Genomic DNA, 22,353 nt, shown 5'->3' on the forward strand with positions numbered 1-22,353 from the left:
ATACCCTACTCCACCTTAATCCAAGTCACCACCACCCTCTGCTGCATCATTCCTCTCCAGTCTGTTCTTGATCTAGCAGCCAGAGTGATCTTTCAAAATTACAAATACAACCATGTCACCTCCCTGCTTAAAACCAATCCTGTGACTTCCTCTTTCTCTTAGGACAAAAAGTCCAGAATTTCTTCACATGGCCCATCAGATCATTTTTTAAAAAGATTTTACTTATTTATTTGAGAGAAAGAGAGCACATGCTAGAGAAAGAGAGAGCGCGCACAAGCAGGGGAGGCAGAGGAGAGGGAGAAGCAGGCTCCCCGCTGACCAGGGAGCGTGATGGGGGTCTGGATCCCGGGACTCTGGGATCATGACCTGAGCTGAAGGCAGATGCTTAACCAACTGAGCCACCCAGGCACCCTAACCCATCAGATCTTGCATCTAATTATCAGGAAATCTGTTGGTTCTGCCTTCAAAAAATATCCAGAATATGACCACCTGTCATTATCTCTGATGTAACCAAGTCACCATTGTCTCTCCCCTGGGTTTTTGCAGGAGGCTCCTCACTGTCTCTCTGTATCCACTTGTCAACCCTGTCCACCCTCACCTCAGCCACAGTGACCATGTCACCCTTCTGGTCTAAACCGTCCCGTGGCTCCCATCTTACCCAGAGCCAAAGCCAAAGGCCATCCCATAGTCCAGGGGCCCTGCACATCTGGCCTTTCATTGTCTCTCCGGTGTCACCTCCTCCTGCTCTCTCCCTCGCCCACTTGTCACCAGCCACACTGGCCTCCATCCAACACATGAGGCTTGCTCGTCTTGGTGCCTTTGCCAGAAATGCTGTTCTGCCAGGTTATCCCATGAGTCCCTCTCTCTGCACCTTCCCAATCACCTTCTCGCTCTTTATCTCCATCTCCAAAACTTCCATTCTCTGAGTTCTGCCATCACTCTGAGTCTCTTTCTGTCCTGTGTCTCTCTCGTTCTTATGGGAAGAGGTAACTCAGTATGGCTTCTCACATTTACCCCAGAGGTAAAGATGAAACTTCCTGCCCCATAAGGTGATGAAAGATGGTTAACAGTGTGAGGGTCTGTGAACATAGGTGTCAGTTCTCGAGTTTCCCAAGGGAGAGCCTATTGCTGGCAGCCCCACGGGGCAAACCCAGGGGAGGTGGGATTGGGGGCTGAGGCTGTCCTGGCCTGGGTCGGGCTTAGGTTCAGGGACTGGTGATGGGGACACTGACCTGGATGTTGGGCCAGGGTGGTGGGGGCTCAGAACAATGGGGGAACATTTTGACCTCTGAGGTTTGAATGCAGAGTAAAAGCTAGAGCAAAGTCAGATTACCTCAGTCCTACAATGACCTGTAAGGCCCTATGTCCTGTGCCATCTTCACCAACCTTGTGACACACCTGTCTGACCTCATTTCCTACAGCTCTCTCCACTCAGTGTGCACCAGTCATCCTTGCTGCCTCGTTGCTCCTAGAATGCCCCAGGTACACTCCTGCCTCAGGGCCTTTGCACTTGCCATTCTCTGCCTGAAACACTCTTTCCCAGATATCTGCATGCTATTCTTCTCTTTATTCAGGCCTTTACTTCAAAGTCACCTTCTCAGTGAGGCCTTCCCTGGCTACAGTCATACAAGACACATTCACATACCAAACTTCCTACCCTCCCTCTCTTCAGACTTCATTTTTCCCTCCTCAATATCTATCTCTAACTAACAAATGATTGATCTTATCTATTGCTATCTCTTTCCATTAGTATGTCAGCTTCATGAGGACAGGGATTTTTGCCTGGCATTCATTGTTATAACTTCAGTATCTAGTGCACAAAAGTTTTCAATAAATAGGGGGCACCTGGGTGGCTCAATTGGTTAAGCGTCCAACTCTCGGTTTCGGCTCAGGTCATGATCTCAGGGTCCTGGGATCAACCCCCATGTCAGGCCCCGCATTCAGCGCAGAGTTGGCTTCAGATTCTTTCTCCCTCCTCCTCTGCCCCTCCCTGCTTGCACTCTCTCTCAAATAAATAAATAAATCTTAAAAAAAAAAAGTTTTCAATAAATATTTATGAATGAACCCAGCAGGAGTGTTGAACATCTATTACATGCCAGATTATTTTCATCCATTATGTTATTTCTTACTAGAAATACTTGGGGGGGGCGCCTGGGTGGCTTAGTTGGTTAAGCAACTGCCTTCGGCTCAGGTCATGATCCTGGAGTCCTAGGATCGAGTCCCGCATCGGGCTCCCTGCTCAGCAGGGAGTCTGCTTCTCCCTCTCCCACTCCCCCCTCTTGTGCTCTGTCTCTAAAATAAATAAATAAAATCTTAAAAAAAAAAAAAGAAATACTTGGAATGATCCCATTTTTGTTTTAAAAAGTTAAAAAGTATATGCAAATGCACAGAGCACACAGCTCCACTTTGCCTGGAGGGAGTGACAGGGCGCCCCCTGGAGTTCAGTGTGAGGTAGTGGCTCTCCTTAACACATTAAAGGAAAATGTCTAAAATTCACTCTGCTAGGCTGTTACTAGTACTTCTCTCTGGGAGAAGGGATTTCGAGTTATTTTAACTTTCTTCTTTTTTACTAAGCTGAATTTTGTGATTTTTCTCCAATGACAACATAATGATTTTGTAATAAGTTTCTGGCTCAGTCAACAGAGCATGAGACTCTTGATTTCAGGATTGTAAGTTCGAACCCCACCTTGGGTGTAGAGATTACTTAAAAATAAAATATTTTAATATGATCCAGCAATTGCACTACTGGGTATTTACCCCAAAGATACAAAAGTAGGCATCCGAAGGGGTACGTGTACCCCGATGTTTATAGCAGCAATGTCCACAATAGCCAAACTGTGGAAAGAGCCAAGATGTCCATCGACAGATGAATGGATAAAGAAGATGTGGTGTATATATATACAATGGAATATTATGCAGCCATCAAAAGGAATGTGATCTTGCCATTTGCAACGACGTGGATGGAACTGGAGGGTATTATGTTGAGTGAAATAAGTCAAACAGAGAAAGACATGTATCATATGATCTCACTGATATGAGGAATTCTTAATCGCAGGAAACAAACTGAGTGTTGTTGGAGTGGGGGGTGGGCTGGGAGGGATGGGGTGACTGGGTGATAGACACTGGGGAGGGTATGTGCTCTGGTAAGCGCTGTGAATTGTGCAAGACTGTTGAATCTCAGATCTGTACCTCTGAAACAAATAATGCAATATATGTTAAGAAGAAAAAAAAAAGAAGAAGAAGAAGGTAGCGGGAGGGGAAGAATGAAGCGGGGGAAATCGGAGGGGTAGACGAACCATGAGAGACGATGGACTCTGAAAAACAAACAGGGTTCTAGAGGGGAGGGGAGTGGGAGGATGGGTTAGCCCGGTGGTGGGTATTGAGGAGGGCACATTCTGCATGGAGCACTGGGTGTTATGCACAAACAATGAATCATGGAACACTTCATCTAAAACTAATGATGTAATGTATGGGGATTAACATAAGAATAAAAAAATATATATATAAAAAAAGAAAAAAAGGACCAAACTAATAATTAACCTAAAGTACTTTAAAGATTTTATTTATTTGTCAGAGAGAGCACAAACAGGGGGAGCAGTAGAGGGAGAGGGAGAAGCAGGCTCCCCGAGGAGCATGGAGCCCAATGTGGGGCTCGATCCCAGGACCCTGGGACCATGACCTGAGGCGAAGGCAGCTGCTTAACCGACTGAGCCACCCAGGTGCCCCATAATTACCTAAACTTTAATAAAAAGTCAAGTTATAAAAAATATATATATATTTTAAAAAATTAAAAAATAAAAATAAAATAAAATATTTTTTAAAAGTGTACTAAACAGGGGCGCCTGGGTGGCTCAGTCGTTAAGTGTCTGCCTTTGGCTCAGGTCATGATCCCAGGGTCCTGGGATCAAGCCCCACATAGGGCTCCTTCTCTGTGGGGAGCCTGTTTCTCCCTCTGTCTGCTGCTCCCCCAGCTTGTGCTCGCTCGCTCTCTGACAAATAAATAAAATCTTAAAAAGAAAAGAAGAGAAACCTTCCTTCCAAAGAGTCCTGGTTCCTCGAGGTGCATGATGGGGGTTGTTAGTATTCTCAAGGGGGGGAATGCCCAGGATGAGGGATAGAGCACCAGCCTTCAGGTCAACAGACCTAGGTTTGTATTCTCACTAGGTGACCCTGGGCAGGACTCCTGACCTGTTAGGGACCTCAGTTTCCTCATCTCTAAAATGGAGCTAATAATGCCAATCCCCTGGGGCTGCTATGAGCATTAATGAGGAGATGAATTAAGTGCAAAATGCTCAGCACCAGGCCTGGCTCATCATATGAGCTCAGCAAATTGTGTTGCATAAAATGATGTATTCGTTCATCAAATGTCATTGCCATGTAAAGTGCCAAGGAAGCCAGGGTGGACACAGCAGGACAGCCCCTGCCCTTGCAGCTTGCAGACTAGTGGGGCAGACAGTCGTGGAGTAGTCACATGAATAAAGAATTATAGGGGCACCTGGGCGGCTAGCCGGTTAAGTGCCTGCCTTAGGTCATGATCTCAGGGTCCTGGGATCCAGCCCAGCATTGGGCTCCCTGCTCAGTGGGGAGTCTGCTTCTTCCTCTCCCTCTGCCCCTCCCCTCTACTTGTGCTCTCTCTCGCTCTCTCTCTCAAATAAATAAAATCTTTATTTTTTTATTTTTTTTAAAGATTTTATTTATTTATTTGACAGAGACACAGCGAGAGAGGGAACACAAGCAGGGGGAGTGGGAGAGGGAGAAGCAGGCTTCCCGCCGAACAGGGAGCCCAATGTGGGGCTCGATCCCAGGACCCTGGGATCATGACCTGAGCCGAAGGCAGACACTTAACGACTGAGCCACCCAGGTGCCCTAAAATCTTTACATTTTTAAAGATTTTATTTATTTATTTGCCAGAGAGTGAGAGCACAAGCAGGGGGAGCCACCCAGGTGCCCAATAAATAAAGTCTTTAAAAAAAAAAAAAAAGGTGGCTCAGTTGGGTCTGCCTTCGGCTCGGGTCATGATCTCAGGGTCCTGGGATTGAGCCCGGAATCGGGCTCCCTGCTCAGCGGGAAGCCTGCTTCTCCCTCTCCTCTGCCGCTCCCCCTCCTTGTGCTCTCTTGCTCTGTCTCTGTCAAATGAATAAATAAATAAAATCTTAAAAAAAAAAATTACAAACTGTCCTAAATGCCAAGAGGAGAAAGTCCAAAGAACAAAGAGAGCATATAAACAGGGGCACCTGATCTAGTCACTTTTTAACCCAGGTGAGGTGACTACAGATGTAGTAGAGTGTTTCCATTTTTCCCTTAGTGATAGGAAGATCCTTCACAGGTACAATACACTGAACATTTTGCAAGGAAACTTTCATAGTTGATATTTTCATAGGATCCCTATACCAGATCCTAAGCAGAGATGATGACCCTCATTTTACAGAAGTGGAAACTAAGGTGTACAGAGGTTATATCACTTCTTCAAGGGCAGACAGCTCACTGACCGCAAACCCAAAGGTCAGACAATATCCAGAGGTCTTTTGCTTCCACATCTCTTGCTTTTTCATTATTTCATGTTTCCTTTAGTATTTTTATTTTTTTATTAACATATAATGTATTATTTGTTTCAGGGGTACAGGTCTGTGATTCATCAATTATCAGTCTTACACAATTCACAGCACTCACCGTAGCACATACCCTCTCCAATGTTCATCACCCAGCCACCCCATCTCTCCCACCCCCCTCCACTCCAGCAACCCTCAGTTACCTTCAGTATTTTTAATTCTAAAATATAGCACATTTTCTTTTTTTTTTTTTTAATGTTAACATACAGCTTACAAAACGAGCGTGGGAAAATGGATGTGTATGGTTTAAAGAACATCATGTAACTATAACCCCGCCCGAGGAACAGAACTTAACGTAGTCCGGGTCCCCTAGGCCCCCTTCCCCAGAAGTAATCCCTATGCCAAATTTTGTTAATCATCCACTCTCTTATTTTTAAAAACACTTTTTGTCATTTTGCATCTCTTATCAATATATTATATTGATTTGCCTGGTGAACTCTATATAAATGGCATCTTAGTTTATGGATTCTTCTGCAACTGGCTTCTTGTTCCCAACATTTTGTTTTTGAGATTACTCTTATTGATGATGCCTAGACCTATCATTCATTTTCACAGATAAACAATATTCCATTGTGTAGTTATACCGTGATTCGTTTATGCATTCCCTGTTAACAGACACACAGGTTGTTTCCAGTGTCCTGGCATTACAGTCTTCTTTTTCTTTAGGAAGACAAATGGACTTGTTTTTATAAAAAAAATTTCCAAGATGTTACAACTTTTGTGAATTTAAATTCCAGCCCCTACATCCACATTAACAGTAGTTAAAATGAACAGCTTATCATCGGCCAGGAACTGTGTTAGGAGCTTCACACACATTTTTAAATTTTAATTCTCATAAACACTCCGTCTGGTTTCTGTCATTATCTTCAGGTGAAAGGACTATTTTATAGGTAGTGAAACGGGTTCCTAGAGGTTAGACAATTTGCCCAAGGTCATTAGGAGAGCCAAGACTGCAACTCAGTCTAATTTTAACGTTTGAGTTTCTTCCAATTTACTCCTTGCCTTAATAATAAAACCAAATGAAATGACTTACTATAAGAGCTATAAGTATCTCCTGTGTTTTTATACTTTTAATTGTAGTAAAATACACGTAACATAAAAATTTACCATCTTACCTTTTTTAAGTGTATAGTTCAGTAGTGTTAAGTACCTTCACGTTGTCGTGTAATCAATCTCAGAGCTCCTACATTCTTACACGTGTCTCCTGAGGCACCTTTGCAAGAGTTTCTCTAGGGCATGTTTTATGGGTAGAATTGCTGGGGAGTTCCACCTATGGGTGAAATGCATGAATTTGTGCATGTTTGATTTAATCAGTTAAGGCCAAACTCTTTTACAAAATGGTTGCACCAATTTATAGTCCCATAGGCAGGTTGTTCTTTTTTTTTCTTTTAAGTATGTAATACACTCAAATATTTTAAAAAATGTTTAAGTTCCAAATGTTAAAGGAACAAAAAGACAATACAATGAAGAATCTCCCATCCCCAACCACCTCATTCCCTCCCCAGAGGCAATCAATTCACCGGTTTATGGTGATTTTCCTCCCAGAAGTATGCCATTGAATATATTTCCCCCCCTTTTACAACAAATAATAGTATTCTATAAATATTGCTCTGAAGTTTGCTTGTTTCTCTTAACAAACATCATAGGCAATATAACCTGGTGGTCTTTGGAACAGATTGCTTGGATTCATATCCAGCTCCATTCTAAACTGGCTATGACCTTGAGTAGGTCATTTAATCTCTCTGTGCAGTATATTCCTTACCTGTAAAATGTGGAAAGAATCCTAACTCAAAGGTTTTTGTAAGAACTAAGTTAATATACTAAAGCATTTAGAACTGTGCCTCTTAGGCTTGTAACTATTATCAATATAATTACATCAATGTTTTCTCATTCTGTTTTAGAGTTGCTTGGGTAGTCTATCATATAAGTGTACCACGATTTATCTTCATCACAATTGATAAACATTTAAGTTGTTTCCAGTATGTCGATATTACAAACAGCACAGGAAAAAAACAAAACAAAATAAAACAACTCTATCATTTCCACTCACAGCTCTGAGTACATCTGTAGGATGTCCTAGAATTGGAACTGCTGAGTCAAAGGTATTATGTGCAGTTATATTCTTAACAGATATTGGCAAATTGCTCTTAATGGATACATCACAGATACTCATACATAATAACTTAAAGATACATAGAAACTTTAGAACAGAACAAGATAAGCCACTTTGTTGTCCAGATGAGTCAACTGATTCCGGGAGAGGGAAAGTGACTCACACAGTGGTGGACTTAAGAGTCTTAAAAGACTTTAAGATCTTATTCTTTAAATGTCGTCTCTGGGGGCACCTGGGTGGCTCAGTTGGTTAAGCGACTGCCTTCGGCTCAGGTCATGATCCTGGAGTCCTGGGATCAAGTCCCGCATCGGGCTCCCTGCTCGGCGGGGAGTCTGCTTCTCCCTCTGACCCTCCCCCCTCTCATGCTCTCTGTCTCTCATTGTCTCTCTCGCAAATAAATAAATAAAATCTTAAAAAAAAAAAATAAATAAATAAAATCTTAATAAATAAATAAATAAATAAATGTAGTCTCTGCCCCCAATGTGGGGCTGTCACTCACGATACCGAGATCAAGGGTCGCATGCTCTCCCGCCAGCTAGGCTCCCCTGAGCCTTAAAATTCTTTGAAGCCCATTTTAACATTTCATTATTTTGATGCTACGGTTTGCTTGCTTAATGGTAGTAATTTAATATCTAATTTCTCATTATTCTTTCCGAATTTTTCCCTGGGCTACTTTCCTATCCTGGATTGGTCACGAGCGCTGTCAAATGACCCTAGGACAATTCTGACCTGCATGAGATCTGCCATGTGACCGATATTCCTCGTCTTCGAAAATGCTGCACTTGCTAAATTGCCTCTAGGGGCGCAAAGTTCCTCCAGCCGCTCCCTAGAGATCGTTTAAATTACAACTAGGGGAGCGAACCATGGCACTCCCGCGTAACCTCGCCGGGACCAGCTTCTCAAGCTGCTGGTTGATTTGTAATTTATCTTTTAGACGAAAGGAAGCCCGCCTCTCGGTAGCGAAGTCGGCATTGGATGGCACGGCTGTCAATCACTAGGACTATAAGTAGGGGAGGCCGGCGGCTCCTCCCCCAGGAAGGCCAGGAGCGCGCGGGGCGCCGTGAGTCCGGGGCGCCGTGAGTCCGGGGCGCGAGTCGCGCCGGGGAGAATCTCTGCCGTATTATCTGTTAGTCCGTAGTAACTGGAGTAGAAAATAGAAGGGAGCTCGCCTCTCCTCTTTTCCCTCCCTGCCCGGCAGGCGCGATGGCGGAAGCCGCGGTGACGGTCGCCGGCGGCGAGGTGGTGGCGGCGGCGGAAGGCTCGGGCTCCGCGGGCTTGTCTCTTGGCCGGGGCTTCTCGAGCTACCGGCCCTTCGAGCCCCAGGCGCTGGGCCTCAGCCCGAGCTGGCGGCTGACCGGCTTCTCCGGCATGAAGGGCTGAGGCTGCAAGGTCCCCCAGGAGACGCTGCTCAAACTCCTGGCGGGACTGACGCGGCCAGACGTGCGGCCCCCGCTGGGCCTGGGCCTGGTCGGAGGCCATGAAGAGGCGGCCCAGGAAGGCGGGCTGCCGGCCGGGGCCGAACCCAACCCCCCCTTTCCAGCCCTGGGCATTGGGATGGACTCCTGCGTCATACCCCTGAGGCACGGGGGCCTGTCCCTGGTGCAGACCACGGACTTCTTTTACCCCTTGGTGGAAGATCCCTACATGATGGGGCGCATAGCGTGTGCCAACGTGCTGAGTGACCTCTACGCCATGGGCATTACTGAATGTGACAACATGTTGATGTTACTCAGCGTCAGCCAGAGTATGACTGAGGAGGAGCGAGAAAAGATAACACCACTCATGATCAAAGGCTTTCGTGATGCCGCTGAGGAAGGAGGGACTGCAGTGACTGGTGGACAAACGGTGGTAAACCCTTGGATTATCGTCGGTGGGGTTGCCACTGTGGTATGTCAGCCAAATGAATTCATCATGCCCGACAGCGCAGTTGTTGGGGATGTGCTCGTGTTAACCAAACCCTTAGGAACCCAAGTTGCTGTCAATGCCCACCAATGGCTGGATAATCCCGAGAGATGGAATAAAATAAATATGGTGGTCTCCAGAGAAGAAGTAGAGCTGGCTTATCAGGAAGCCATGTTCAACATGGCTACCCTAAACAGAACTGCTGCTGGATTAATGCACACATTTAATGCACACGCAGCCACAGATATCACAGGCTTTGGCATCCTAGGACACTCTCAGAACCTTGCAAAACAACAAAGAAACGAGGTGTCCTTTGTCATTCATAATCTGCCAATTATTGCCAAGATGGCTGCCATCAGCAAGGCCAGTGGGCGCTTTGGGCTCCTTCAGGGAACCTCAGCGGAAACTTCTGGGGGATTACTGATTTGTCTGCCAAGAGAACAGGCAGCTCGCTTTTGTTCTGAAATCAAATCTTCCAAGTATGGAGAGGGTCACCAAGCATGGATCGTCGGTATTGTGGAAAAGGGAAACCGGACAGCCCGGATCATTGACAAGCCTCGAGTTATTGAGGTCCTACCTCGTGGGGCCACTGCTGCTGCCCTTGCTCCTGACAATTCCAGTGCCTCGTCTGAGCCTAGCTCGTGAGATGGAATAGCAGAAGTTGTTTGGACCTTAGAGCCTCTGTACACAATCATTAGCGATTCTCAGAGCTTTATTTTAAGAAGAAATTTCCAAAGAAGGCTGTCTGCACTGCATAGTAGTTCCAGTGGCCCTTTCGAGGTGATTTGAATCAGCCCATCACAAGCTGCACATTCCAAGGCCAGAAGTAACATTTTGGACTTCGGGGGAGGTTTGTTCATCTCGTATGTGGAAAAGGAGCAGAAAAACCTCTTTCCAAGAGGTTACTTCTTTCCAAGAGCAAGATGAGGCTAATCTGGTTTGAGGGATTTTTTTCTTGGCACTGGGTTGTCTGCACAGGGAGTGAGGTTATTTATTAGAATTACCTACACACCAAAAAAAGGTAAATTGCAAAATGATTTAGATCAGAAGCAAGTTTTGGACCAATACTGTTGGTAAATCTAAATTGTTAAGAGAGATCTTACATGCATTGTCAAATTCTTTATTAGATTTTTCTGAAGTACTGGCTCTTTCCTGCTCTGGACAAGAATTGAGCAGCTTGTCCAATGACTGGGAAAGGAGGACCTGCAACCATCTGATTTGGTCTCTGTTAATGACGTCTCTCTCTCTAAACCCCTTTAAGGACTGGGAGAGGCAGAACAAGCCCCAGAGCCCAAACCTTGGTGGTCATTAAGATGTTCAATCTTGTGCTGAAAATTCCTGGTGATTTAATCAATAAAGAGTAATTTCTAGTGAAATAAATAAAAAGGACTTTGTGGGAAAATTCTTCTGGCTAATGTTTGGATTCTTGGAATTCTGAATCTTTTACAGTCATAAAATGAACCAATTGATACATTTAGAGTCTGGCAAGTGGAGAGTGAGAATGTTTTCCCAGATTCTGGACCAGAGGATTTAACACCTAGATTTAGGTTTGCGCCTTCCCCCTGCGTTGATAGCAGAGGACTCAAAACAGGCATAAACCCCAAGGACTAGCTGGTGGGAGAGGAAATAGCAAAAGAAAGGGGTTAACACTTCTTGGAAGATTGAAAGTAGGTGGAAGAAGGGTAACTAAGAATAGAGGAAGCCAAAGTAAATGCCTTCCGAGTTGGAGAATACTAACAGGAAGCAAGGTAATGTGCTCTGGAGGTACTAAGGGGTCAAGCGTGGGGATAAAAACAGATACTGTTTGAAAGCTTCTATACAACAGGGAAATTATAATTAGATCTTTGAAGTTCACAAATCTCTCCCCCACGTCACATAGCCAGATGCCTGCCTCTCACCTCTGTAGGTAAAGGGAGGTTTTACTTCCTGGAAAATTAATTTTAAAAATACTGCAAAGTTGGGGATACCACAGTAAAGGACAGGGGGCCTGAACAAAAACAAGAATAAAGGCTGAGGGGCACCTGGGTGGCTCAGTCGTTAAGCGTCTGCCTTCGGCTCAGGTCATGATCCCGGGGTCCTGGGATCGAGCCCCACATCGGGCTCCCTGCTCGGCGGGAAGCCTGCTTCTCTCTCTCCCACTCCCCCTGCTTGTGTTCCCTCTCTCGCTGTGTCTCTCTCTGTCAAATAAATAAATAAAATATTAAAAAAATAAATAAAGGCTGAAAGAGATTGCCCCAGCCCCCTTCCTCCCCTTAACTATTTTTTTTTTTAAGATTTTATTTATTTGAGAGAGAGAGAGAATGAGAGACAGAGAGCATGAAAGGAGGAGGGTCAGAGGGAGAAGCAGACTCCCTGCCAAGCAGGGAGCCTGATGCGGAACTGGATCCCGGGACTGGATCCCGGGACTCCAGGATCATGACCTGAGCCGAAGGCAGTCGCTTAACCAACTGAGCCACCCAGGCGCTCCCTCCCCTTAACTATTAAAAACACAGTCCAGGAAGCTTATACCACCTTTGCTCCTCTGGAGAAAAAAAATGTGCCCAGGAAAAAGACCTATAAACATTTAGGGAGCCCCTAGTGAAAATCCCTGTACCAGGAAGCCTCCCAGTTGAAAAGTTTCAAGCACATTCTTTTCAATGCCTCATTCTTAGATATAAGCGGTCAAGGGTCACCAGACATTTGAGGTGAGCCTCTAACTTGAAAAGAAGTCAAAGAAACAAAAAACTCAGTAAAGAGACAAAACAGGGAGCAGAAGAAAAAAAAAAAAGAAAGCAGAGGTAAAGAAGATAAAAGGGTTCATAAAAAGGTAATGAGAACAAAGCATTTAGAATATAAAATATAGCTAAAGTTTTTTAAATTCATTAGAATACTTAGAAGGTGAAATTTATCAGAAAGTAGAACAACAAAAACATGCACACTAGAAGAAAAAAATTATGGAAATTAGAGGTAAGCCTGGATGTTCAACATCTAGGAGGAACTCCAAAAAGAGGTAATAAAGTAAACGGAAGAAAAAACATACATGAAATGATACGAGAAAGTTGTCTAAAATTTAAAAAGTTGTAAATACCACATATTTCTTGACTTCCCAGCATAGTGAATGAAAAATGACCTACACTAATTTTATTAAATTTTAAAATACCAGCGATAAAGAGAAGTGTTTTATATATATTAAGTCATTTGAACTGCCAACAACCCCATTTTGCAAATGAGGAAGCTGAGGTGCAAAGAGATTAAGAAATCTGTCCAAAGTTGCGCAGGCTAACTGCTAGGCAGTGTGAGTCCAGAGTCCATTATTATTATTATTATTATTTTTTTTTTTTTTAGATTTTATTTTTAAGTACTCTCTACACCCAGTGTGGGGCTCAAATTTACAACGGCAAGATCAAGAGTTGCATGCTCCACTGACTGAGCCAGCCAGATGCCCCCAGAGTCCATACTTCTAATCATTATGCTCTCCTCAAACCTTCTGGGGGGAGGGGAAGAGCATGTAGAAAGGTCTGGCAATCAGAATGGTATCAAACTTCTCAACAGGGAATTGGAAGCTAAAAGACAATGAAGTAATGCCTTCAAAATCCTGAGGGTAAATGATTTTCTCTGTGTAATTCTATACCTAGACACATTTTACAAACAAGCACATTCCAAGGCTGGAAGTAAAAGTATAAAAAAATATATTTTTAGACATGCAAAGTATCAAAGTGGTTTCACCCCATGCACTCTTTCTCAAGAAACTACTGGAAGATGTGCTCTAGGAAAATAAGGGGGCAAACTGGGAAAGAGGAAAACATGGGGTTCAGGAAACCCAAGCCAGCACAGGAGAAGGTGAAGGGAGATTTCAAGATAACAGCTCTACAGCAGGCCTAGAGAGCGAGCAGCCTGGAACAGGCACATCACTCAGGAAGAGGAGCCCAAAGGCTCCCAGAAAAAGGAAAATGGACCTATTTGATTACAAATACATTTGATTTTGTGAAAAATTATATTGGAAGGTTAATGGAAGATGTAAAAAGAATTAGTGATAATTATATAGAAAACTAGCAAATGAAAAAAAAATGAGGCAGTTATCAACTCCAACAAAAAATAAAACCTTGTGTGACAAATGAAATGTAATCATACATAGCATTCAGCAATGAACATTTACATAGTTGTAATGTAAATACTATCTAACTACAACAATCAATCATTTTTAAAAATTCAATCAGCTTTTCTCCTACTCAAAGCTCTTAAATCACTTTCCATACAATCCCTGCTACATATCTCCAACCTCATTTCATGGCACTTGCCCTCCCTCTCTCACTAAACTCTAGCTCATTAGCCTTCCTGTGGAACTCCAAACAAATCGAGGTCCTTTGTACTTGCAGTTCCCTCTGTCTGGAGCCTCACCTCAGGCTCCCTACCTGGCAGGCTCGCCCTCAATCCTATCTCAGCTCAAATTAAACCTCATAAAAACCTTCTCTGACATCAGCCAATACCTACCGACTCCCCAACTCATCACCTACCTCATTTATTGGCTTCATAGCTCTAACCCTAATCTATAATTATCTTGAGAATGTGTTAGTTTACCTTCTAAGTGTCCCTTTCTGCTAGTATGTGAGCTCCAAGATGGCAGGAGATGTTCTGTATCCCCAGTACCTAGAACACTGTCTGATCCGTAGTTAGTGCTCAGAATATATTGAATAAATGAGTGAGTGAGAAGGATAAACGCTGGGGACCCTAGCAGCTTCTATGTCCACACTTTCCTTGCTCTTGGTGTCTCCTAGCGGTGGAGGCTGGTATCACCAATCTCTTAAGACAAGGCTTTGAAGAAATTCAGGCCTTGGTTTTGTTTGTCCACATACACAGCTCTCTAACTGGTTGGAGTGGGCAGTACAAAAGGGGAGGAAAACGATGGGATGCGTCCCTGGCCTGCATCCTCTTAGTTAACCTAGAAAGGGTTAGGAGTTGAGAGCAAGATAGGCATCCATCTTTTCCTTGGGGAGGAGCTGGGCAGCAAAAGAGAGGCAGCAGGTGGTGGAGGGGACACGGCCTTGGGTAGAAATCAGAGCAGAATCACAAATAGAGGAAAGGAAGGTGATGGAAGAAAAGAGAAAGAAAAGGAAAAGGAAGCCAAATGCAGAAAAGAAAAAGGAGAGGAAGTTGAAGATAGAGGAAGAGAAAGAAGATGAAGAGACAGGACGGAAGGACAGAAGAAAACGCAGTAGCACGGTGACCTCAGCTCATACCAAAAATATTGAGTTGCCTCTTTTACTCCATTGTGGGGGTAGGGAGATTTCTTTCACTTGATGAGGAGCATTGAGGGGTACTGGTGAGCTTCAACATTCACCTTTCTGGGTGATCTCAGATAAGTCTCTGGGCCTCAGTTTCTTCATCTGTAAAATAGACACAGCCATACCCACCCACAGCAGGGAAGTCATGGAGAGGATCCCATGAGACATGGTCCTATAAATTAGTATTTATTAGATCTAATCAAGTACCAGGCCCTGGGGAAACAAAAGCCTGACACTGCTTCTGTTCTCCAGGAGACTCAGTCTAAAAGGAGATCTAGAACAGGGACACCCATCACCCCAAAATCAAGACGAAGAATGGTAAGTGACATATGGATTAGAGTGGATTAAGTGCTATAGGAGGTCAAATTATTTCCATTTTGGAGGAAGTTTAGGAAGGCTTCCCAGAGGAGGTGGCTTTGAAGCAGGGCTTTGCAGAATGAGTAGAATTTAGGTTTGGATATGCAGAGAAGGGGGAATGGGCATTCCAGATATGAGCAAAATTAGGGAGAGTGGGGATCATCTGGCTGGATTTAAGCATGGGTGTAGGGGAATAAGTCTGGATACATAGACTGGGGAAGGACTTCTCTCTCTCTCTTTGTTAAGTAAGCTCTACACCCAATGTGGGGCTTGAACTCATGACCCTGAGATCAGGAGTCACATGTCACATGCTCTACTGACTAAGCCAGCCAGGCGCCCTAGGAAGGGCTTCTAAAGGTGCTGGGGACTCCCCAGCCTGAATGGGCTAGCCTGGAGATTTCTCAAAACCTTTGTCATGACTCCCCCGGAAAAACTTAAAAGAACAAATACTTTTAATTATAGTAGCATCATTTCTGCCATCCCTCAGTTCAAAACCAACAAGGTCAATGGCTCTACCTCCAGTAAGAACAGCACTGTGATATAAACAAAATACACATTGTCCCGGCCTTCCCAGCACACACATGAAGGGTGTTTGGAGACTGCCTAGGCCAGAGCCCCATTACATAGATAGGGAAATCATGGCTCAGAGAAAAGAAACAATCTCCCCAAGGGCATTGGTGTTTGGGTTCCCAATCATCTGATTCTTAGTTTGCCATCATCCTCTATTATCTCTAGGATCTCAGCAGCCCAGGTTCCCTACCCCAACACCACCCACCCAGTTTATGGGTCTCTGTTACTTTGTTCTCCAATCGTTGCCACCTCTTCCACTCCAGTGTTTTCCAAAAGCCATACTGGGATCAGTTGCACATGGCTGGGTCCAGTGGTGATGCCAGCCAAACTCTTGCATAACAGAAGGACAGTGTGTGCATGCTCATGTTTACTTGTCCCAGCCTGCCCATCCTGTCATTAAATATTTATTAGCCTACACTGGGAAAACACCTTTGGTCGAAAAGACTAGGGCACCCAGTCCCTAAAGGGATAGGCTCGTAAAGGCTAATCACAAATGTGAACCAAAAGCCAAGACCAAGCACTTTGAGGCCCTGACTAAAGCAGGGAGGTCGGGTTGCTAAGATGTGTCTGAGGAGAATGGAGAAAAGTGAATGGATGTGGGGCAGAGGGTACAGAAAGAGTCTGGATGAAGGGTCCAGATCATGGGGCCAATTATATGTTCAGGTCTGTTCCCTCTCCCGCATGAGGGCCTTCCCCACCCCTCCAACCCTGTGCTGTGCTGGAGCTGGGTTTGCTTGGTCTTCCAAGGACAATGCAATGGAGCAAAGAACTGGGATGTTCTGCAGGATGCCTGGCAAAAGCCTTACAAGCTCAGTCAGGAGCTCCTAGGAGGAGGGCAGAGGCAGTCCCACAAAGAGTGTCTCCTCCTTCCTGTCAATCACCAAGGACCATCTGACCTGTGAGCTCTAGAAGTCCTGGTCCCTGACTCTTCAAAAATCTGAGATGCAGAGGACTCCTGAGAAAGCTGTGTTTTACATCCCAGTAAAAGACTTTGGATTCTTGTCTGGAGAAGCTTAGCAAACATCGGGGTAGGTGCTATGGAAGGTACTTTCAGTTCCCAGATCCATAGGCAGCTCAATGTTCTGAACTTCAGACCTGTATGTCCACCTGCCTACTGGACATCATCTAGATGTTCTAGAGCCATCTTAGACTCAACAGGCCCCGAACTGAATTCATTATCTTCCCTTCCACCCCAACTTCTGTGCCCTCTTTTCAGCAAATGACAAAATTATCCATCCATTCACCCAAGCCAGAAACCCAGGAGTTACCCAGGACTCCCTCTTTTCTCCCAAATCCCATATCCAACTTCCATGTTGCCTAATCCAGCAGCAACTTCTGTGCTCTCTTCTTACCCTGCAGCTCAGCAGCATCCAAATCAGATGTCCACTCATTTTGGAACACTTTCCTCCTCAGCCTCTATAACACCACACTCTCGATTTTCCTGTTATCTCACCTGTCTCTTCTCTTTTGCTCAACTGCTAAATGTTGGAGTACCCCAAATCTTAGTCTTGTCTATCTAGATTCCTGTAGTAGTCATTCTTCTCCAAGTCTATGACTTTAAGTACTGTCTAATGACTGAGACTACCAAATATGAATCTGTAGCCCTGATCTCTCTTCTAAACCTTAGTCTCATAAATCCACCGAATTGATATGTAGCTTCAATTAGCTTTGTTCTAAACCAAACTCCTGATGCCATGTGTGTTCAATCCTGCACCTCGCTTTCCTCATCCCCGTATGAGTCACCACCATCCACCATGTTGCTCAACATTCAAAATCTGTAAGCCATACTTCACTCTATCCTTTCTCCCATGCCTCTAATTCAAAATCAACAAAGCCTATAGATCTAACTCCAAAAATATCTCCCCAATACATCCACTTCTCTCCATCTTCACTCACCATCAATCTGGCCCAGAGTCAACATCATCTTTTCCTTGGGCAACTGCAGTAACTCATTTCCCTGCTTCTACCCTTGCCCTCATTCTTAATACGGCAGCCAGAGGGCTCATAAATACAAAATATGATCATATAACTTCCCTGCCAAAGCCCTCCAAAGGGTTTCCATAATACTTAAAATCCAAAATAAAATAAAATATAAAATAAAATCCATGGTTGATCAATCTGATCTTGCCTCTTGTCACTTCCCTAATACCACATCCAACCACTCTCCCCCTTGCTCACCATATTCCTGCCACACTGGAATTCTTTTTGTCTTTAGAACATGCCAAGACTTTCCTGCTTTAAGCACTGGTGATCCCTCTACCTAGAGCTCTATTCCCCTTGATTTTTGCTCAGATTAAATGTCACTTTCTCAAAGACAAGTAACAGAAAACCCAACTAAAGGGGTTTAACCAATAAAGGGATTTATTTTCTTATATAACCAGAGTCTTAAATTAGGACCTTTCTGGGAAATAAGTGTCCCAACAATGTTACCAAAGATCCAGGTCCTTCCTATCTTCCTATCTGCCCATCAGTTTGTGGGCTAGCCCTCCACACAAAGATTTCTTCACATACTAACATCTAAAGGTAGAAACATCCTGTGATCTTTTAACAAAAGAACTGAGAATCTTTCCCAGAAGTCTCCAACAGACTTCCTAACTTCTCATTGTCAAGAACTAGGCCATATACTCACCCATAAACTGATCAGGCCAGGGCAATGGGGCCGCATGATCAATCAAGTACAGGAGGGTGAACACCAGAATAAAATCACGGTTATGCAAGAATGCAGGAGGGGAAAAGGCAGTTGAGCTGCTAACCAACAATGCTTACCCCATCTTCCCTGGATCATGCAATCTAACTTGCCCCCACTTTTCAAAGTGTTTAAATAATTTTTTTTTTTCCATTGTACTTATCATCATTTGAGGCAATATAGGGTAGGGGTTAAAAAAACAGACTCTGAAACCAAATTGCCTAGAACTGAAACCTGGCTACCACCTTATCAGCCGTTGAGTTAAATTACTCAATCTCTGTTTCCTTACCTGTAAAATGGGGATGACGATATTACCTACCTCATAGGGTTGGTGTGAGGATTAAATATGTAAAATGCTTAGAACGGTTACCCTAGTTCCTATATCCTGGAGACATTCTTGTATCATTATAATAAATTTCCCTTACTTGCTTAAACCCTCCCTTTCTGGGGTTTTCCACGGAGCGCCCCACCCCCTTCCCTGCTCCGTCATTTCTCTTTGGCGCCATCTGGCGCCCACAAGAGAAGCGACGCGCCTGCACCCTCCTCGCCCTCTGTCCATTGTCTCTTCGCGGTCGAATCTGGTCTCTATACCTTTAAGATGCTACCGGCAGAGACTGAAGAATCCGACGCCGCGGGGTAAAGGGCGGGCTGCAGTAAAGTCCACGGAAGTAATTGGTCTTTCCTGCGGCTCCGCCCCGGGAAGTAGTCGTGATCGCCTGTGATTGGTCAGGGGCCTTGGAGGCGGGTTCCGAGCTTGGCGCGGAGTTGTTCAGGGCATCCCGACTGCTGCGTGGTGGGCGGCATGTCTCGGGCGAATGGGGACGCGCGTGGGGACACGGGGGGAGACGGCACTGCTGCTGCCGGCCCCTTCAGCTTCAGCCCGGAGCCCACGCTCGAGGACATGTAAGCCGTCCCCGCCCGGCCTGGGGAGGTCGCCCCCTTTCTCCCTCCTACTGGGGTGGGTCCTCCACGTGGTCTGGAAGAAGGCTAGCAGCTATGCTGGGGTCCCCGCTCGGCTGGCTGATCTCGGGCAAGTCATCTAACCTCCTTATCTGCAAAATGGGCTTAGTGATGCCCACCAAAGGCAGGGGAAATGGTGACGCCCGGTGAGTAATACCAGAACCAGCCTCGGGGAAATTGGGCTGCTACTTCTGATGCTGCTTCTGCCCGGCCCCTGCCCTCCAGGAGTGGGTGGTAGGACGGGGCAAATGCAGTGCTGAGAGGTGGGTGATATTATTTTTGCTGGAGGAAATCAAGGAGGGCTTCTTAGGGGGAAGTGTCCCTGGAGCTGCACTTTTGTAAAATCGGTAGGATTTCGATATGCAGAGAGAGGACTCTTCCTCAGGTGGAGGAAACTGCAGAAGCAGCAGCAAGAGGTGGAATAATGGAAAAGAGGGTATTGTTAGTGTTCCATAGAGTTGAGGGTCTGTGTAGGGCGCACCCACTTTATAGACGAGGAGTCCAAGTCCCAAAGAGAAGAAATGATTTGCTTAAGGCCATCCAAGGAATTCGTTGCCGAACCCCTGATATTTATGCCCCCATTGCATATCACTGAGATGCCTGCCTGGGCTGTGTCTTCTCTTGGGTTCTCTAACCCTGGAACCAGGACTTCCACACTTTTCTTCTATTTCAGCCGCCGCCTCCATGCGGAGTTTGCTGCTGAACGAGACTGGGGCCAGTTCCACCAGCCTCGGAACCTCCTGCTGGCCTTGGTGGGGGAAGTCGGGGAGTTGGCGGAGCTCTTGTGAGTAGATGAAGTCTTCTTGGAACAGTCTGTGTGTTATGTGGGAGGGGAACATTTATCTGATCATTAACTATCCATGCTGGGCTCTGTACCTGGGGATAGAGAGGACTCAGCTGTCCCTGCCCTCTTGGGGCATCCCAGTCTTCTGGGAAAGAAAGGTGTGAAAACAGCAAGGCAGGCCCAGGTCATAAGGGATGGTGGCAGCCTCTGGGGTGGAAAGGAGGGTGTTCTTTAGAAGACCTACCTCCCAGTGGCATTCCAGCCTTGAGAATCATTTGCAAAGGCAGTGAAGTGGGAAAGGGCAAGTTAAATTTAGGGAGATTCTGAGACTCCTTCAGGGTAAGCTTTTCAAGGGAGAGCAAGGATTTTGTATCTGTTTTGTTGTCTGCCGTGTCCCATGTGCCTGGTGCACGAAAGGCAGTAGATACCTATAGAACGAGTGATGGGGCTGTGGAATAGAGGGGTGGCAATATGAACCCAGAGTGACAGAGCTGGAGTTAGGAAGTGATGGAGTTTGGACAGAAGACCTGACCAGATTTGAGTGGTAGAAAGATCCCTTTCTGCAGGGTGGATTGGGTCAGCAAGAGAATTGGGGCAGGGGAGACCTATGAGGAGGCTGATACAGATCAGGCAAGAGGTGGTAAGGCAGGCCTAAACCAAGGCAGTCACTTTGGGGATGGAGAAATGAGAGCACAGAGATAAGTGTGAGGGCAAGCCATTCATTCATTACAGATATATGAGCATCAGCTATGTGCTAGGGCTTCTAGAATGAAGCCTTGAACAAGATAGGTTCCTGGGGCTCCTGGCTGGCCCAGTCAGTGGGAGCAACTCTTGATCCCAGGGTTGTGAGTTCGAGCCCCTCATTGGGTGTAGAGATGACTTAAAAATAGTATCTTTGGGGGGAAAAAAAGACATGGTTCTTGCCTTCACAGTAGAAGGAGAGTAACAATAAATAAACTAATTTTATTTTTAAAAAAGATTTTATTTATTTATTTGACAGAGAGAGACACAGCGAGAGAGGGAACACAAGCAGGGGGAGCGGGAGAGGGAGAAGCAGGCTTCCTGCAGGGAAGGACCCTGGGATCATGACCCGAGCCGAAGGCAGATGCTTAACGACTGAGCCACCCAGGTGCCCAAAATCCAGGAGTTTGGATCTTATTCCAAGTACAGTTGGGGAAATTTTAGCAGCGGAGGGACAAAATGTAATTTGTAGGTTTAAAAGATGGTACTGGGCAAGAGTAGAAGGTGAGTTAGCAAAAGCTTTCCCAGTGGTCCAGGTCTGGGGATTAGTCTGGAGTCGCAGTGGCTGGGGCTGGAGAGAAGTAGAATTGGGTCTTAATGAGTGAAATGTTCTCTTGGCCAGTCCTTGGCTCAGGTTGGGACACAGAGGTCTGGATGAATCATCTGCTGGGGTCTCTTCCCCACCCTGACTCTGCCTGGGGCCCAGGAGGGTTGAGTTGTGCCTGGGGCCCAGGTGGGTTGAGTTGTCCTTGAAGGAACTTCCTAAGACATGGGAGTGCGTTGTTGCAAGGACTGGGGTTCTCCTAAGAGAGGCGGAGCCCATCGTCTTAGCTAGCATCTGTGTGTTCTGCCCCCAGTCAGTGGAAGCCTGATGAGGAGCCTGGCCCCCAAGCCTGGCCCCCCAGGGAACGGGCAGCCCTTCAAGAAGAGCTTAGTGACGTCCTCATCTACCTGGTAGCGTTAGCAGCCCGCTGCCATGTGGATCTGCCCCAAGCGGTGCTCTCCAAGATGGACCTCAACCGTCGGCGCTACCCAGCACATCTGTCCCGCGGCTCTGCCCTCAAGTATACAGACTTGCCCCATGGGGCCACCTCTGAAGACCAAGCTGTGGGGCCTGCAGACCTTGACTGTGAGTCCACAGGCCAGGCCTCAACCTAGAAACACGGGCACAGGACTTGCAACTCAGCATGGCATCTGAGAAGCAGAGAGTGGCCTGGCCGTGGGACCTTGTTCTAGTCTTTTCCTAACAGATCAGGGGCCTGGGGGCCCTACTTCGTAAGGTCTGAGGCCCAAGAACCTCCAGAAGACAGCCTCCTGGTATTTTTCACTCTCAATAAAAGTTTTGGTTAGCAACTTCTAGATTCTTCCTG

At 45.7% G+C, this 22,353-nt stretch overlaps 3 protein-coding genes across 4 annotated transcripts in view; 2 read left to right on the plus strand and 1 right to left on the minus strand.

Annotated features, from left to right (window-relative positions):
- Positions 1 to 8,626, minus strand: part of ITGAL (integrin subunit alpha L) — a 58,541-nt gene extending 49,915 nt beyond the window's left edge. The window contains exons 1-2 of one of the 2 annotated variants that reach the window (XM_034988868.1): positions 8,452 to 8,626; positions 6,725 to 6,879 (exon numbers count right to left, since the gene is read on the minus strand). The gene's annotated coding sequence lies outside the window, so the exon portion shown is untranslated. Of the gene's footprint in view, positions 1 to 6,724; positions 6,880 to 8,226; positions 8,345 to 8,451 lie in introns of those variants that run through there. The other variant, XM_034988869.1, reaches the window with a different exon arrangement.
- A 144-nt stretch (positions 8,627 to 8,770) lies between these two features.
- On the plus strand, positions 8,771 to 11,028 carry SEPHS2 (selenophosphate synthetase 2). The gene has a single exon (XM_034988871.1). The coding sequence runs from the start codon at positions 8,926 to 8,928 to the stop codon at positions 10,267 to 10,269; it is 1,344 nt and encodes a 447-aa protein (XP_034844762.1). The 5' UTR covers positions 8,771 to 8,925; the 3' UTR covers positions 10,270 to 11,028.
- An 8,216-nt stretch (positions 11,029 to 19,244) lies between these two features.
- On the plus strand, positions 19,245 to 22,336 carry DCTPP1 (dCTP pyrophosphatase 1). Its single transcript, XM_034988876.1, has 3 exons — positions 19,245 to 19,401; positions 20,132 to 20,242; positions 21,841 to 22,336. Exons 1-3 carry the CDS (start codon positions 19,301 to 19,303, stop codon positions 22,139 to 22,141), a joined length of 513 nt encoding a protein of 170 aa, XP_034844767.1. The 5' UTR covers positions 19,245 to 19,300; the 3' UTR covers positions 22,142 to 22,336.
- Positions 22,337 to 22,353: the final 17 nt, after the last annotated feature.

This window comes from Mirounga leonina, unplaced genomic scaffold (genome assembly GCF_011800145.1).
Source record: "Mirounga leonina isolate KUSES-001 unplaced genomic scaffold, KU_Mleo_1.0 Mir_454, whole genome shotgun sequence".
Classification (NCBI taxonomy): domain Eukaryota; kingdom Metazoa; phylum Chordata; class Mammalia; order Carnivora; family Phocidae; genus Mirounga; species Mirounga leonina.